General features: G+C 34.1%; 3 protein-coding genes across 3 annotated transcripts in view; 1 reads left to right on the top strand and 2 right to left on the bottom strand.

Annotated features, from left to right (window-relative positions):
• Trxr1 (Thioredoxin reductase 1) overlaps window positions 1-545 on the bottom strand; it is a 33125-nt gene extending 32580 nt beyond the window's left edge. The window contains exon 1 of the mRNA XM_074176812.1: window positions 301-545. Within this exon, the coding sequence (XP_074032913.1) occupies window positions 301-313 (13 nt within the window). The 5' untranslated portion in view covers window positions 314-545. The remainder of the gene's footprint in view (window positions 1-300) is intronic.
• On the top strand, window positions 114-7644 carry sni (SDR family oxidoreductase sniffer). Its single transcript, XM_074176813.1, has 5 exons — window positions 114-248; window positions 1106-1157; window positions 2234-2424; window positions 5183-5332; window positions 7322-7644. Exons 1-5 carry the CDS (start codon window positions 123-125, stop codon window positions 7544-7546), a joined length of 744 nt encoding a protein of 247 aa, XP_074032914.1. The 5' UTR covers window positions 114-122; the 3' UTR covers window positions 7547-7644.
• Window positions 7645-11853: 4209 nt separating this feature from the next.
• On the bottom strand, window positions 11854-13682 carry Mob4 (MOB kinase activator 4). Its single transcript, XM_023167724.2, has 4 exons — window positions 13536-13682; window positions 13225-13388; window positions 12320-12529; window positions 11854-12230 (listed from the first exon to the last, which is right to left on the bottom strand). The coding sequence occupies exons 1-4, from the start codon at window positions 13602-13604 to the stop codon at window positions 11996-11998; spliced, it is 678 nt and encodes a 225-aa protein (XP_023023492.1). The 5' UTR covers window positions 13605-13682; the 3' UTR covers window positions 11854-11995.
• Window positions 13683-17868: the final 4186 nt, after the last annotated feature.

The following is a 17868-nucleotide window of genomic DNA, read 5'->3' as shown; positions in this document are numbered from 1 at the left end:
AAACTATCTGACTTCAGATGGCCTTGATTGCTCTAATCTTCGGCCTTGAAGTGGGTTGGAGACAGACAAATTTGTTCTGGTGCACTCAATAAGTGATGAAACGTTCTTGAAAAATAAATGAAATGAAGTCAATTTTAATAACCGGTTGCAATCGGGGGTTAGGTCTCGGTCTGGTAAAACATTTAGTGAAAGATAAAATTCCCCAAAAAAACATTATTGCAACATGCCGTTCTTTGGATAAGGCAGAGGTAAGCTGATTTTCTAGGTTATCTAAACATATTTATTCATCTATATACTCACCCGTGGGAGCCATTTCACTTTCAATTACTAAGCTAATCAGAAATTGGTCGATAAATATCCAGGAACAGTACTAAAATAACAAAATATCAAGCAACTATCACAGCATTCGCGGGTATAGTGGAAAAGCGAGCCACAAAACACACTGTTCAGTACGCGAGCGCGAAGTTTAATTTGATTCGTTTGAATGCTTTCATAATTTTATACTTTATATATTATATCCCTACCTAACAGATAATTGACACTTGAATTTTACTAGTCATGACTACCTATCGCCTATGACTAATTATCCGTATCCGAGATGAAGTAGTTTTTGTGGGAAAAGAAGAATCTGGAAGAATTGGAAATATGTAGTGAATATTGACACGCCCACACAGACGCATTTGAATTGTTTGTAAACATGCAGATTTCTCATAAATTTTTGTCCAGATCTATTTTAAATATTTTCATGAATTGTGTTTTGTTTCATTTGAGACTATTATGTGGTAATCACAGTCACATGATTGGTCAAAATTCTACAGGTGTTTATTCAACCTCCTCTTCCCACAGAAAAATTGATCTCTATATACGAGGGTTGTTGCAAAGTAACGTAGCTACATGGTTGTCCAAATGTTAGTTGCCTATTCGACTTGATTAAAAATATAGATGCATAAAACTTGCTATATTCTGAAGAAATTTTCAAAAAATTATCTTTCTCCTCAGTGAATATTTTCCAGTACACGGAGAAAAAATATGCTGCCTTGTTAGGAATCACACGTTGAAAGGCAATCAATAACTTTATTCTGATATTTTCTTTTTTTCTTTGCAGGAACTACAAGAAATTGCAGCCTCGAATTGTAACGTTCACATACTACAGTTAGGTATTCGACACTTTTTATAATGTTGAGTGGTTCAGAATCAGTAAATTGACGAAAAAACACTGACTTCAAAAAATATCCACATTGAGCTAACAACGGGAATCGGCAGTGAATGAAAACCTCAGTTCTTATACATTTTTTATTCATCTTTTGCCTTCAAGGACTTCAGATTTCAGTAAGCCTAAAAAATTCTGATGAGGTTAGATCAGTTGATCTTTAAGGCCACAATCTCAGCCTTTCTTGGAAAAGATTTCTCATTTCAAAGTTCACTTAACATATAGTATGAACATGACAAGAAAATTGTACCTATTGGAAATTAATTTCATGACTTTTTTGTTTTCATTATAGTGTAGTATTTTGAACTCAAATGTGTGAATTGTCAATATAATAATAATAATAATAATAATAAATGGTCCTTATTTTACGTGGCGGAGTTTAGCAAAGCGCTATTCTCCCACTCAACCACGTTTGAAAAAAAAAGAAACATTACAAAAAATAAATGGCTACTTCAGGACAATAGTAAGATTAAATTCAAATGTTTATGTTTGGATCACTGTTGGCTAAGTAATTCAGTTTTAAGTTTACTTTTGAATAGCGTTAGTGGTGAATTTTTCAAAGATTCACTGAATGAATTATACATTGTTACAGCATGATACGTGAAGGATCGTTCATAGATAGTGCTGTTATGATTCGGAATGTCAAAATTATTGTTAAATCTAAGGTTTCTTGAGTGTATCTGATGTCTGGGAAAAAGTTTATTTACCAAATAAGTGGGTTGTTGTGTTTTCATCAGTTTGTGAATGAAGCAAGCGAAATGCAATTCTCTTCTGTTTTGTATTTTTAACCAATTAAGTTGATTGATGGAAGGGGTCACATGATCTCTGTAATTCAAGCTGAATATTAGTGTTATGCAGGCGTTCTGTACTTCCTGAATTCTTGCAGAAGTTATGGAATTGATATGACATGTTTCCATATATCAACAATCTTCTTCAATATATATGGAAATGTATATTATGAATATGTCTTTGAATAGAGGGGACATTGAAAATCCTGATAATTGATTTGACACTCTCCTTTAGATGTTCAAAAAACGGACACATTTGAAGATTTCTCCAAGCAAGTGGAGGCAATCGTGAAAGATGATGGATTGAACGTTTTACTGAACAATGCGGGATACTCTCCCAAATTTACCAGGATCAATTTCGTCAAAGAGGATCAAATGATGAACACATTTGCAATCAATACAGTGGGTCCCTTGTTGTTAACGAAGGTAGGAGAATATTTATTTATTTATAAACATATAATTGACCAGTTATCATAATAGAATAGATCTGGTGTTATGGCCTACAAAGTATTCTTTGCTTAATATAATCTTGTAGTTATTTTTAACAATACCAAAATAATAAAAACAAAAAGTATATATATACACACATCGGAAAAGTCTAGGGATATTTTTGAAAATGGCAATATTTTTTTTTTAGATCGCTTTAGGGAAAAAAAAGTTGACGTGTGATTATTAAACGAATATAACTTACAACAAAACTTATTGAATGGTCAAAAATACTGAGTGCGCATATAAGCAAAACTAAAAAAAAATATGGCTCTTCTTTGGCACCCCGAAAAAAAATCATAATACAAAAAAAATTGGAATCAGTACAAAGTATGGCCTCCACGCTGGTTTATTACGGCCCTACATCTATCGTGCATCGACAAAATGAGATTGTCAATGTCTTGTAGAAGTACATTTGCCCATTCAGCGATTAAAAGCTCTCTCAATTGAAACGTTGTGTGAATGTTCCCCATATGCGGAGTAATTCTTCGTTGAAGCATGTCCCACACATGCTCGATGGGATTCAGGTCTGGTGATTGTGCTGGCCATGGCAATACATCAACTCCTTCGTTGGTGAGCCAGTCAGTCACTAGACGCGCGACATGTGGACGAGCATTATCGTGCATTAGGTGGAAGTTTTCACCAACAGCACCAGCAAACGGACGGACGATAGGTAGAAGAATGGTGTCGAGGTACTGTCGAGCTGTGAGGGAGCGATTTGGAAAAACGAGATCGGTTCTGCCGCCGATCATGATTCCGCCCCATAGCATTACTGTACCACCTCTGTATGTGTAGACTTCCTGGACGTGTCTCAAACGTTCATTATTTCCAGGTCGTCTCCACAGTCTTACTCGACGAGAATCTGGATGAAATCCAAATCTGGATTCGTCTGTAAACAAAACTGTGGCCCAATCATTTGCATCCCAGTTTTGATGTTCTTGACACCACTCTAATCTTCTACCGCGATTGCCTCTCGACAAAGGTGGACATCTAAGTGGCCTTCTGTTGTGGAGATCTGCTTCATGCAGTCGATTTCTGACAGTATCACGACCAATGGTTACCTGGTGCGTCTGCTGCAACACGTTAACCAACTCAGGTGCTGTGATTGTCGGTTGTCTTCTTGCGGTTAAGACCAAAAATCGGTCTTGAACTGCAGTTGTAGCGCGTCCTCGCCCTGGATGTTGTTCGGCTGGACTGCCAGTTTCACGGAAACGCCGCCACAATCGACTGATAACACTTTGGGAGACCCCCAAACGAAGAGCTACATCATTTTGTCGCATGCCACCTTGAAGAAGCCCTACAGCTCTATTCATCTCAGCCAATGGTAAGTGATGGCGTTCCATGTTAAAGCACAATATTTCCAGTTTAATTGCTGAGCAAGAACTGCATAGAATGTACAAACTCGACACTTTCAGATTATTCATTTTAGCCGAAAACCTACAGTTTGTAAAAAACTTGATAAAAGATTAGTTACCGTTTTTGCAGGCTTTATTCAACCCATAGAAATCTACAGGGTGGTCGAGTGTACCAATTTAATCGAAATTAAACGACCTCATGCATTTATTTTTATGATATTTAGATATATATATATATATATATATATATATATATATATATATGATGTGTTGTTTTTCCGGGTGTTCATCCGTTGTGTACTATTCGATAGTCGACGTTTCGCCATCATCTCAGATGGCATTATCAAGACTAGTTACTGCTTCGCTTCGAGAGGTGTAACTCGACGAGTTACTGCTACACCTCTCGAAGCGAAGCAGTAACTCGTCTTGAAAATGCCATCTGAGATGATGGCGAAACGTCGACTATCGACTCGTACACAACGGATGAACACCCGGAAAAACAACACATCATATTCTACCATCCGTGAAAACCTACATTGAAATATATATATATATATATATATATATATATATATATATATATATATATATATAAAACAAAAATTTAAAAATATAAAGATGGACTTTAAAGCTGAAAAAAAAATAAAAAAAAGTTACACAACTACATGTTGGTGTAACTATTGTTTGATAGCTTCAAAATGGTAAAATTATACTCAATCAGCCTACTTTCTGAACAGAGCTGCGATCAAAGTTTTCAGTAGTAATATTAGTTTTTTTAAAAAGTCTATTTAAATGTAATGTGTGTTTTTGTAGCGCCATATCTCATGTAGACTCATAAAAACTGACAAAACTCATGGAAAAAGTCAATACCTTCTTTCATAACTTGTTTGTCATTGTTTTTTTTTCCAAATATTAGAACTTATGAAATAATTATTCGTTTGTGGTGGTAGAAACATGAATTTAGGGAAAAAATAAATGATAGCTTTCAATTGAAAATGGAAAGAAATGTATACCTTGCATCTTCAAATAGATCTATATGCAAAGCCAAAGGATTATTTGGAAATCAGTAGGTATATCTTTTATGACTATATTTTACCCAATAAGCTACTAAACAGAAGATTCAATTGACACATTATTCAGTCATTTCACTTTTTTGCTGCTTCACTACATATTCACTTAACTTTATGTTTTGTCAATATACTTGTTTATGGATACAAAATATACTGGGAATGGGCTGAGTCTTTCGTAAGACTTGTCGTGATTCCAAATATCTGAAATGGAAGAGCTTTCCAATCGTAAAAAAGTCCGTTTTCTACAAATTGGTAAGTTTCTTGCTGTTTTAGGCACTTCTTCCATTGTTGAAAAGGGCATCAGAGGCCAACTACGATCTTCCACTTGGCAGTAGCAAATCAGCTGTCATAAACATGAGTTCTATTCTGGGATCTATCAGCATGAACGACGATGGTGGATTTTATCCATACAGATGCTCAAAAGTAAGTACATTGCTGTTTATATCAATAATTGAGTGGATTTTAAGTTAGTAAATTGGTAGTTTTCATATATTCTGCCAACGAGTTGAATAATCGATAAAAAAAATAATTCAACTTTTAGAATGATATCATTCCAATCTTTGCAACTGCTTTTGTTAATCCCCAGAATATATAACGTAAAACATTTCCTAAGGTGTCTTCTTTGAAGTTACAATGTTGAATATTTGCGAAGCAAAATTTAATATTTAACTCAATTAAAAAAAAACATAGTAGAGTAGAGTAGAGTAGAGTTTATTCTCTTGTGTGACAATTAAAAAAATTGTATACAGTCGTCAAAAAAATAGTAAAAGGAAAATTTTGTACTTGCAGAAACAAATTTTAAGCTATTTAAAATGTAAAATAAAGTTATATATATATATATATATATATATATATATATATATATATATATATATAGATATATATATATACAAAAATAACCTATGTAAAATAGTAGGAGAACTTAGTTATAATACATTCCTGTCATACAGTCATGTTCCATTAAAGAAGTGTATGAACTCTTCACTTTTATAAAACACATTTTCTTTAAGAAAACTTTTTACCCTTTTAGCAAATTTAACTAGGACTAGTTCCTTCCACTCGTTTGGTATCATATTGTAATATTTAATAGACAGAAATCTGAAAAAGTTGAGATTCTTGGATAAGCGAAAATACGGCACTATAACGGATTTATATCTGGTATTATATTTATTTTGAACAGTATAACTGGAAATGTTTTTCTTGGCAGAAAGTAAGCATTCATAAATGAATTGATTAGTCACAGTCAATATACCTAGTTTTTTGAATAGTGGACGACAACTTTCATCAAGTTTTGAATTTGTTATTACTCTTATTGCCCTTTTTTGCATTATGAGAATTTTATCAACATGTGCCGATCCACCCCATAAGAGAATTCCGTAGGACATGGTACTGTGAAAGAGACCGTGGTAGGCTGTGAGAACAACACTTTCATTTACAATATCTTTGATATTTCTTAAGAGATAGATGGAGGTAGCTAATTTATTTCTCAGAATGGTTATGTGAGCCTCCCATGTCAGTTTACAATCTAATGTCAGTCCCAGGCATTTTACCGGCAAATTGTCCTCCAGGGTTAAGTTGTAATTCAGAGTAAAGAGTAACGTTTTTGTTTTATCATTATTTAGACACAATCTTATATTCGTGAAATATTCCTGAGCACTTTTGAGGATGTATCATTCAATATTCTGATCATAGTTTCTCATTGAAACTAGTAATGTGGTATCATCAGCATATTCAACATGTTTTGACGATAAGAAATGAGTTATGTCATCAACATAAATAATAAATAGTATGGGACCTAAGATTGAACCCTGGGTAACCCCCCATGTAATTTCCCTTTTGGATGATACCTTTCCGTTTGAGGAGGTACACTGATATCTTCCTGTAAGGTAACTCTGAATGAATGAAAAAGCATTTCCTCTGACACCATAACTTTCTAATTTCATTGAAAGAATTTCATGTGACACACAATCAAAAGCTTTGGAAAGGTCCAAAAAAGATGCTAGTGTCACATTTCGTTTCTCAAATTCATCTGTGATGTGAATAATCATATCTACAAGTGCAGTTATAGTAGACTTTCCCTCACGAAATCCATGTTGTTTAGGGTTCAGTACATTTTTTCTCTCTAAATAGTTGATCAGTCTGATTTTATAAGCCAATTCAAGCAATTTTGATAGAATAGGAACTAGGGAGATGGGTCGGTAATTACTGATATTATTTTTGTTACCCTTTTTAAAAATCGGTATAACTTTGGAGAGTTTAAGAAAAACACCTTCTGCAAAACAGGTATTGATGAAAAACGTTATGGGGCTGATTAATTCGTCTTTTGCAAATTTCAGTGAGTCGCTATTTAGCCCATATATATCTCTTGACTTGTACATGAACACTAATATCATTCTTCCATGATTTTTTCAGGTAGCTTTGAATATCGCAACAAAATCCCTGAGTGTCGATCTGAACAATGATGGAATACTAGCAGTTTGCCTGCATCCTGGATGGGTTAAAACCGATATGGGAGGTTCAAAAGCTCCAATAGACATAGACACCAGTGTCAAAGGGATGATCTCCTTGATAAAAAATCTGTCTGAAGAACACAATGGGGGATTCTACTCTTGGGAGGGAAAGAAACTGGAATGGTGAAATATTTCAGCAGGATAAATGGATGAAGTTTGACTTTCCCAGTATACACACACTTTATGCTTATTTTCTTCAATAATTGAACTGTTCCTTTTATGAAATGATTGTTTTATTTCACATTCATCATTTTGAGGTAATTGCATCTCTCGGATGAAATGAATCCAACGAATACACTTTTCCTACAGATTAGAACTGGATCATTTTTTTCGACGTTTGTCGATGAGCAGTATAGAATGATGACACCAATTCCAATTTTGAAATCGGTACCATCAAATGCAACAAGAAGTAGGAATAATACATGGGATTATGTAAATAGTAATTTTTTCTTGTGTAAAAATATGCAAATTGTTCCCGTGGGTTGGGCTAACTATCGGGCGCGTCCCCAGGTAGCGGATAGGGGAACGGCCAGGGGACTGAAGGCCCTGTACGGGAAGCCAATGTGGCCTTAAGGATGGGGTCGCCGAACTCCTGGTCAGATGCAAATTGTTGAGTATCAATTTAGGTGGACTGTATTTCCTGTGACATGAATGTGAATGTTCTCCTTTTGCATGTTTTTGGTAAATAAAGAAAGCAAATATTTTAAGTCGAACCGACTTTTGCTCACCTTGAGAATTTCAGCAATTTGTTTTGAATAAACTACTTTTGATTAAAACATGTAAACTTTCACGGCCGGATATAACTGTGTAAAAACTTTTTCTCGGGTTTTTCGGCCGTGGTCTGCAGGTTTTTATGCTTGACGTTCCTAGTGCTACTGCGGTAGACATTATCAAAAGCGATGTGGTAATGGTCGCCGTTACATCGCCTTTGATGTCTACTGCAGTAGTAGAGGAACCGTCAGGCTTAAAAACCTGCAGACCACGATCAAAAACCACGAAAAATAGCTTTGACAAAGTAGGTTTTTCTGTCTCAAATCCTCGTGAGCAATATCGTTACACTAAAGACGTTTCACAGCAACACACATCTCAGGTATCACTTGGGCAGCTTGCCGAGCATTCGAGTGACTCGTCCCTTCTCTCGCACTCCCGACCGCTTTGATGGATGTTGCTTACAAAACAGCAACGCGTGTTTACAAATTCGCAATGTGTGCGATATCGTACAATATCGCAACACCTGTTCAAAAAGCTGCAACACTCGTTTACAAAACCTCAGTACGTGTTTATAAAACAGTAAGGCGTTTTTACAAATTCGCAATGCGTTCTTTAAAAACTGCAACACGTGTTTACAAAACCACAACACTAGTTTACAGAAACAGCAACGCGTGTTTACGAATTCGCAATGCCTGTCTACAAAACCGTAACACGTACTAACAAAATCGCAGTGCGTTCTTACAAAATCGCAATACGTGTTTACAAAACAGCATTACGTGTTCACAAATTCGCAATGCGTGTTTACAAAATCGCAACACGTGTTGACAAAAGAGCGAAACGTGTTTACAAAACTGCAACCAAATCAGCAAATCGTGCTTACAGAATCGCAACACATGTTAACAAAGCTGGAATGTGTGTGCTTACAAAATAATAAACTTTATTCATCCTTTAATATTATATACATGATATAGCAACATGTATATAATATTACAAATATTTACAAATCAGCAACGCGTGCTTAGGAAATTGCAGTGCGTATTTACACAACAGCAACGCCAGTTTAAAAAACCGCAACGTGTTTTTACAATACCACAATGCGTGTTTACGAAACAAAAATACCTCCAGTATTAGAGAAGTTTTCAATGAATTCAAAAGTTTCTCACTGAATTTCTTTCAATCAGAGATTTATTACATTTCAGTCTAGTTTAATTTATTAATATGATCAAATCATTTTTCCACGAGTCTTTTCTAAATCCTTCAAACAGTTCTTTTTTTATCTATTGAGGTGAATTTCTACACCTGTAAAAAGTTCTCCAAAATCATCTCGACAAAAAAATTACTTTCATTCAAGTTTTCTTTTCAGAATCATCACTCAAACAGCAAGCATTGAAATTCCATTCGTACGCCACTGGTCAGCTCATTCAAAGAAAAAACAAAAAGTTCATATAAATAATTTTTAATAACTAGTTAGTTCACAGTTTTAATACATACCATTTTTGTGAATACAATAATTTATACACATCATAATACACTACTTTTTTACATTCTGTTCGGAAAAAAAATCGTCTAAATATATATTTAAAAACTATTTTCAAAAGTACGGCCAAATCGAAAGAAATTAATAGAAAAATACACTTTCAATTGGACGATAACGTACCTAAGATATAAAATGCAATGAAAACGCTTTGTTCAGTATGAACAGTTTCGAAACTACCTAGAAAGGTATACTAGAAGTTGCGTGTAAAATATAGTTTTTCACAAACTCAGGGTGATGGAAGTTTTCGAAAAAAAAAATCAAGAACACTTTTGGAGTCAACAGAAACATTAAACAATCATAATTTTTCGCTTGGCTATGAACAAACCAAGACAGTTTTTCTGACAGTACCCGGAATCACATTTGGTGTTCTTGAGACAGAGTTCACATCAAGTTTGAAGATATTGCTTTGGTTCCCAGCAATGGGATGCGGGTCATTTTAAAAACTGTATGAATAGTTTTTCGATTACTGAGTCATCAGAAGTGGCCTAAATCCCACACCTGATTTCAAGTCGTGTTCGTTTTTTAACTACTTTTGATGAAAATACCACAGTTTGCTAGTCTGAATTAAGTTTAGTACTTTTTGTATTACGTCAAGCATATGTAGTTATTAAAGTTGTGGAAATAATGTAACATTTTCTGTACCTCAATTTTTTAGTAAAAAAACAGCAAATCTCCAGCTAGAATACATTTCAACTATGCACTAATTCCAGCAGAAATAGTAGAGTTTAGTATAGACCACTCAACTTCTACAAAAATCCTCGATTTGTCAAAAAAAAGCAAAGGTTTAATGCCATTGCCTTTTTCATGCACCATTCTGTTTGAAATGGCTCAAAAAAATTAAAAGGCTGCTTCAAATTTCGTACAATCGTGGGAGACTAAAAATAAACAAAATTTCACGAGTAGAATTAAAACACCTAAAGAGATGCAAAATACAAGAAGCAAAAATACTTCGCCACTGTGGTACACATGTCTGTCCTCCTAGAACATATCACCTTTGCACGTGGAGGTCACTTTTCCGAAAAATAAAATTTTTCCTGTCCCATTTTTTTGTTGGTGTTTGCTTAGGAAAAATCCCATTCATGATTAGTATCTTATAAAAGCCATACAAGAATTTTCATCAAATTATCCCAACTTGGTTTTCACCTCAGCTTTCACTTTCCCATTATTTTTTACTTGTGAACTATAAAAATCATACATTTCTATAAGTTATTTGGTATTTAGTATTGGCTTGCGATCTATAAGGGAAGTTCTCTCATCATGCGATTACGAATTATTGAACACTCAAAAAAGGACAGGTAAAAAAATGTATAAAAAATGATTCCCTGTAGGTATAAACACTAAGCAAAAATGTACTATATAAAACAGTACCTTTCACGCCGACAACCAGGCCGGAGACAACAAATGATAGCTTAGTCGTTTCAATTAGGTTAGTTCATCAGTAATGGAATAAGTGCCAAAAAGATTTTAAAAGCAGATGTACTAAACCAGCAAAGTTATATTTAGTCTTTTCAATAGAATTTTAAGTTATTGAGTCAGAATTTCCGAGTTATAAATTTAAAAAAATTATTCCAAGTTGAGACTTCGAAAAAACAACAAAATTAGTTTTAACAGCCACTTCTTGGAAAATTGGAAAAGAAATAACTACCTGTATGTATTAACGCTAAGCTACAATGTACTATATAAAAGTTTACTGTTCACGCCGGCAACCAGGCTGGACACACCAAATTATAGTGTAGTAGAGTTTGAATCTGATCAGTTCACTAGTAATGGTGTAAATGCCAAAAAAAATTCAGAGGCAGACAAACTAAACCAGCCTTTTCAAAGCAATTTCAAGATTTAAAATTAGAATTTTTGAATTAGAAAAGAAATAATTCCAAGTTGTGATTAAAAAAAAATTAAATTACTGGAGAGTCCCCGCTACGCGTTTGAACATCATAATTTGCTATGACAAACAATACTTTCTTTTATTCAGTTCAGAAATAAAGGGGTTTATTTAATCATACAGGAAATTTCACAACATACTACCCCTCATATACAGGGTGATAAGAAAGAACAAATTTTTAAAATCAAATTATTGCAATAGGGAAAAATGTTGGGGCTTCCCAGAACACTCTAAGAATCTCAACTATTCCATACACTTCTTTTTCACTATCAACAAATCTCCCACCTTCCTACGAAACTTGGTAAGGTTTCCACGTGGCCAACTTGTTCTGATCTACAAAAATCTGACTTAAAAAATGAGTAACCTCTTTTTTGGAACGTTCCACGTTATAAAAATGTTCCAAATGAGTTGAGGACCTTTTCATATGTTCTGGATTAAAATGGGGTTTATGCCTCTGATTCCCCAGGTGCGTTATCTTCTTCTAAAATCGGTACGATAAGGTTGTCTTTGGACATCAGGTTGTATTTCGTCACGAACTGCGTGAACCTCTTGCAAAGACAGGTTTCGTTCTCGAACTCATCGAAGATCGACCTATGGTGGAAGTAAGCGTGAGAGAAGATTCGGTATACTCTTCGGCAGACTGAACCTAGTTTGGCTACAGACGATTCTTTGATGCTAACCCTGGAATGAAAAATCAAGTAATATTGTTTGGGAAAATATGGAATTATATGGACATAATTATAATAATAATAATAATAACAAAAACTCACCGACTAGGAAAATATTTGTTGCTATTCAAGAGACAAGCTGCCCCGTCTAGGGTATGTCTAGTGTAGTCAATGGCAGGGCATTCTTTGGGAGTTTTGTGTGCTGCACATAGGAATATCCACTGTTCTGTTGCCGTCATCTGTGTGCACGTTTCTGGATGACACTCGCCCTGTAATCTAACCGCTAGTCCATTGAGTTCCATGCAGAATTGCCTATAATTGACAACAGATTTATCCTCGGCCCCAACAGTGCTCGGTATAGTAAAGACATGCAGTTTTGATCCATAACCGGTCAAAGACAAAATGGACATCTTAAATTTAAGTTTTGGAAATTCCTCACGGAAAAAAATACTCATATCATTTTTAGTTATCAGATGAAACATTCTATGAACATTTGTATTACTGATAATACAATAATCAACTACCGCTGTTCACATGTGTGAATTGTATTCTTTGGAATCGGTCAAGTATTTCAAATAAATTAACCAACATAAGGTTGAAGTATTTCTGATTTTTCGTCTGAATATACAATATTCTTAAAGAGAAATGAATAAAATAAGAATGGATATCTTTTCTACACACATACAAACTGGGAAAACAAAATATTAAATAGTGAAATCAAGTCCTATGGATGTACCAAAAGAGATTATTTGTGCAACAAGTTGGGTCTGGATTTAGAATAGATGTCTTGAAGACATAACAATATACGTCGTTAGAATGTTTCATGTATATCTTTGAAACTTGTCCAACTATTTTAGAGACAGCTTGGGTCAACATCTTCAAGACATATGAAAAGCCCTACTGTTTGATTTTACATGTCTTAAATCATGCATTACAGAAAAAAAATTATGAGAAACGTATGTTATAGAAAAACCTAAAAGCCCAGTGGTTGAATAAAGTGAAACTACCTCAAATGCTCATATTTCCAGACGCCTTCATCTTGAGAGTCAGGCATTTTCAGAATCAAATCAATATTGTTCGGATCCCTACGAATGAGTTGTTGAATGTACTGTTGTACTGCTAATGTACTATCCATTTCTTCGAAAGATTCATCTGGCCATCGGCAAAAATCCTGAAACAATTATAAATGTAAGCATTATGTTTGGGACTTGCAATGTGTATATGAGCTGTCTCAAAAAAATACGCCCAAGCTCGTCGTGTATATAAAAAACTTATAGTGAATTTTTTAGAAAAACGTAAAAACTTCCATTGTACATACCTTGGCTTTTGTACCAGGTCGATTTCTTCGCAAAATTGTTGAACCGTCAGCCATCTTCATCTTTGACATTTATTGAAATGATTTAAAATAATAATGACAGTGACAGATGGCATTCGAATTGGTTGCCATGACAGTAAAATCCAGTTCTTCTTTTTATTAGAAACACGGCTTGAACAACTGTAATCGCGGGTCAGGAAAAAAAACTTTGCTTATTCATTTTTCTTAAGGTCAGTTCACACTTCAAGGCTCATTCATGCTTATAAATATTCGCATTCTTCCTGCGAATTGCAGATCGCAAACTTTCAAAAAATAACAGGAAAAATAATTCAATATTTCCACTTTAAATTACAACCAGTTTTTCTATAGGAGGTGTGGAACATTCAACGTTTGTTACAATTACCAGTTTGACTTTATCGTTACCAACAATTTGTCTAATGGAGTTCAAGTTACATAAAAATAGTTGAAATTGAATTCGAAATGAAATTACTCACTCGTTAGTGATGTAAAATACTATTGCTCCTAAAAAAAAAACGGAAAAAATGCCACCTTATGTTACGTATTTTGAACGTGATTAAGTGGAAACAAACGTTCTTATACAATGAAGCTGTTCGTGTGATGATAAACTGTTGTGTATTCTACAACATGATGAATGATGTTAATGTGTTGTAGATGTAAATTGTAATTACATTGACATAAAATATTGTTTTAGGTTATGTATGGAACTACTTGAAAATTTCTCGATTCTTTTCTAAAATCATAAGAATCTAAAAATATTGATATTATGAAAAATGAGAAATAGTTTTATTAAAACAACGATAAAAATAAAATAAAAACAACAATAAAAATTATTTGGCGCTCCGAGGCGACTTCATTGATTCCAGTGGCGCATTTGCTTTTTCAGCTGCAGGAAAACCCGGAAAACCTGCAGCACCACATCATCTGAAGATTTTGATCTAACAATGTCCTCTCTCTTATAAAACAAAATGTAGGGTGTCTCCAGAGGCTCCAATAAATTCAATGCATCACCAGAACACTTCGTGATACGACTATCGTCAAACTTAAACCAGTCCGTTTCTTCTTTGACCAAGGCGTAATAATGACCAAATTCAACGCCAGAACCACAGTGGACAATGACTGCATGGTTGAAATAAAACTTTTTATGTTTTTTACCACTTTCATTTGTCACTGATGTTACTGCAGTTCCACCCTATTAGGACATTTTCAAACAGTAACAATGAATTTGGAATGGAAATATTGATTAACATGTTTGCTTTTCGGTTAACCTATTTGACTAAAATCAAATTCCAAAGATACATTACCTCCTATGATTGAAGTTACGGAACTAGTAGCTGGATACATGTCTAAAGACGCACCCAATTAATGAAACTACTAATAACCTAACTTTTGGGTAAATAAATAGTGAATAGAAATTCGAAATTTCGAATCGATAATTGAAAGTATACATTGTGAAAAACGAGAAATATAAACTGATTTAAAAAATACCAACGATAGTAATTAACAAAAAAAAACGAAATCACATTCTTGAATAGTACTAACTCTGCTAATATCTTTGAATCATAATGGAAAACATCGATACACCAACATCCAACATGAACGCACAAGAAGAAAACCTCACCGTTGAAGCGTCATGCTCAGATCCAGAAAAACTAAATTGGTTTCATTGCAAAAAATGTCCCTTTGAGACAGATTGTTTCAAAACTTTCAGCAGTCATGGAGTTGAAGCTCACAAGGAAAGCTTCAAAAAAAAATATTCCTGTAGCAAATGTCTCTACAGTGCTGCAAAAAAATGGAAACTCATGCAACACCTCAAATATCACGAGGACATTCCAGGGATATTTCTCTTCAAATGTCACATTTGCCCCTTCATAGCTCCACTCAAATGTCAGTTAGATCGGCATTTGATGTTTCTTCACGCAGATAGACCAGATGCAAAAAAATTCAAATGTATCATTTGCGATTCGGAGTTTATATCGAGAAGTTTGCTCATCAAACATAGAAAAACACATAAGTGACTGTTGGCTATAGTGGTCATTGTATTTTGTGACGAGCAATAAATTCCAATTCCGGAATGAAACAAAGGAATTGCAAGTTCCAACATAATTTCCAGAAAGTTTCAACATAATTTCCTACATAGCTGCGAATATCATAAAATAAAGTGGAAAGTTGTCTTCAACTGTTATAAGCTGTTGAAAGCCGTTGATACACATACTAGGAAATATTCATTTACGTGGAACTGAAGATGGGAAAAATTATAAAGTGATTTTATTGTGATAGTACAAATTTTATTCAATATATTTTTGCATACTATTCTTGTATCTTACTCAACATTTATGGTTGATTCATACACCAAACTTTTACTTCACCCGCTCCAATTTATTATGAAGTGACAACTTTTGTGAAGTAAAAGTAAAAATAAATTATGAATAAGTGGTTTGAGTTTGGTTCTAGACAGATACCAGACGAATTTGCTTCTTTCTTAATAGTCTTTTCATTAATATAGTATAATTTCAAAATAGTAGGGACTAAATTCTCAGGAAGTTTCTTTAATGAATAAAACACGTCTATTTTTTTTTCTTTATTTCAGCAATTAACTTGTGAAAAATATCAAAAGGTAATATAACAACATAATACAGTACAGATTGAAAGAATTGTTGTAGATATTCACATAAATATAAATACATACATGTTTACATACATAAATACACATTAATTCGCATATACATGAAAGGCATAGTGCCTACATATTCCATTTAAAATTCAAGTTTCCTAATTAAAAAATTCTTCTATGGTGTAGCGGTTTTTGCTGAGTGTTTTTTCAGATTTTTGATACCTGCCCTTGTGGTATCATGTGTGTTGTTGTAGTATCATGTTCATGGTGTGTTCTGATGGCATTATAAGTGGCCTTATTTTTGAAAATGAAACAACACACTTCAAGGATGTATGTGCCCATAACAGTCAAAATATTGAATTTTTTGAAAATCTCTGCATGACTCTCTTCTACTCACTTTTGCAATTATTCTGATTGAGTATTTTTGTAATAAGAACACCCTTTCTACAGAGGAACTTGCTGCCCAGTTCAAAATTCTGTATCTCATATGAGAATGGAAGTGGGCAAAGTATAAAGGATATTTTCACTGCAATGACTCGCCATAAACTTGAGTGCATAACATCCTTTTCTAAGTTTGCCGCAGACAATATCAATATGTGAAATCCATGAGAGCTTTGAATCAAAGGTAATTCCTAGCATTTTGATAGAATCAGAAGAAGATACGACGTTATTGGTATTTTCAAACAACAAAAGCTGGTGGTGTTCCCGACTATTTGAACAAATCATCAGGACATTAGTCTTTGATTTATTAATTATTGAATGGTTTTTGTCTAACCGTGTTATCACCTTAGCATAGGTAGTCTCAGCCAATAAAATTTTAATGATACTAAATCTTCTATAATTAAAATGTTTGTGTCATCTGCATAACATGTTGTAATAATTTTATTGTTTTCGTTCAAGTATGATATGAGGTCATTGGCAAATACTATGAATAGAAGGGGGCCTAATATTGATCCTTGAGGGACTCCTTGCGTATTGCCTAAGGGATTACTGTTATTGTTGTTTATTTTAACAATTTGCTGTCTGTCAGATACATAGGATTCTAGCAAGCTATACGGCGTTCCCCTCAGTCCATACCTTGAAAATTTTGATAATAGAATCATGACTAACACAGTCAAATGCTTTAGAAAAGTCTATGAAGAGGCCCATAACAAGTTTTTTATTATCAAGAGATTGAATTATTTTGTTTTGGAATTCACATTATTCTATGACCATCTAGCTGCGTGTGTATGATTCAAATGAAAGATGAGAAAATATATAGTATCACAACCTTGATAGCAGCTTCAGGGTATGATTAGGGGCGGAGCTCCATACAGAAGAACAATACTTCGGAAAATGTTTTATTTGAGCTTTATAAAGCCATATTGATGGTCGCTCAAGATGTCAAAACCTTCCAAATATTTAAGAATATGGTGGTTCACGTTTTTCTCCATGATTTTTGATGTCACTGATAGCAAAGCGACTAGTCTATAGTTATATTTGGAAGAGTTTTCTTGCCCTTTTTGGAAAAGGTTGATCGCGAGCAGTCTTCCAGCAAGAAGGAAAAGCCCCTTTCTTGTAAGACAGATTGAAAAGTCTGCAAAATACTGCAATAATATTTCTTGGATTTTAGTGCCTATTAATATGGAATTTCAGGCAATATGATTTACTATTTGTTTGAAGGTGGTTGATAATGTATCCGAACTGATGAAATTCACCATGATT

The sequence above is a fragment of the Leptinotarsa decemlineata genome, unplaced genomic scaffold, assembly GCF_025532065.1.
Source record: "Leptinotarsa decemlineata unplaced genomic scaffold, Ldec_3_MD MMD2_tig00002082_RagTag_RagTag, whole genome shotgun sequence".
Taxonomy (NCBI): Eukaryota; Metazoa; Arthropoda; class Insecta; order Coleoptera; family Chrysomelidae; genus Leptinotarsa; species Leptinotarsa decemlineata.
This window is presented reverse-complemented; position numbering and strand designations above follow the sequence as displayed.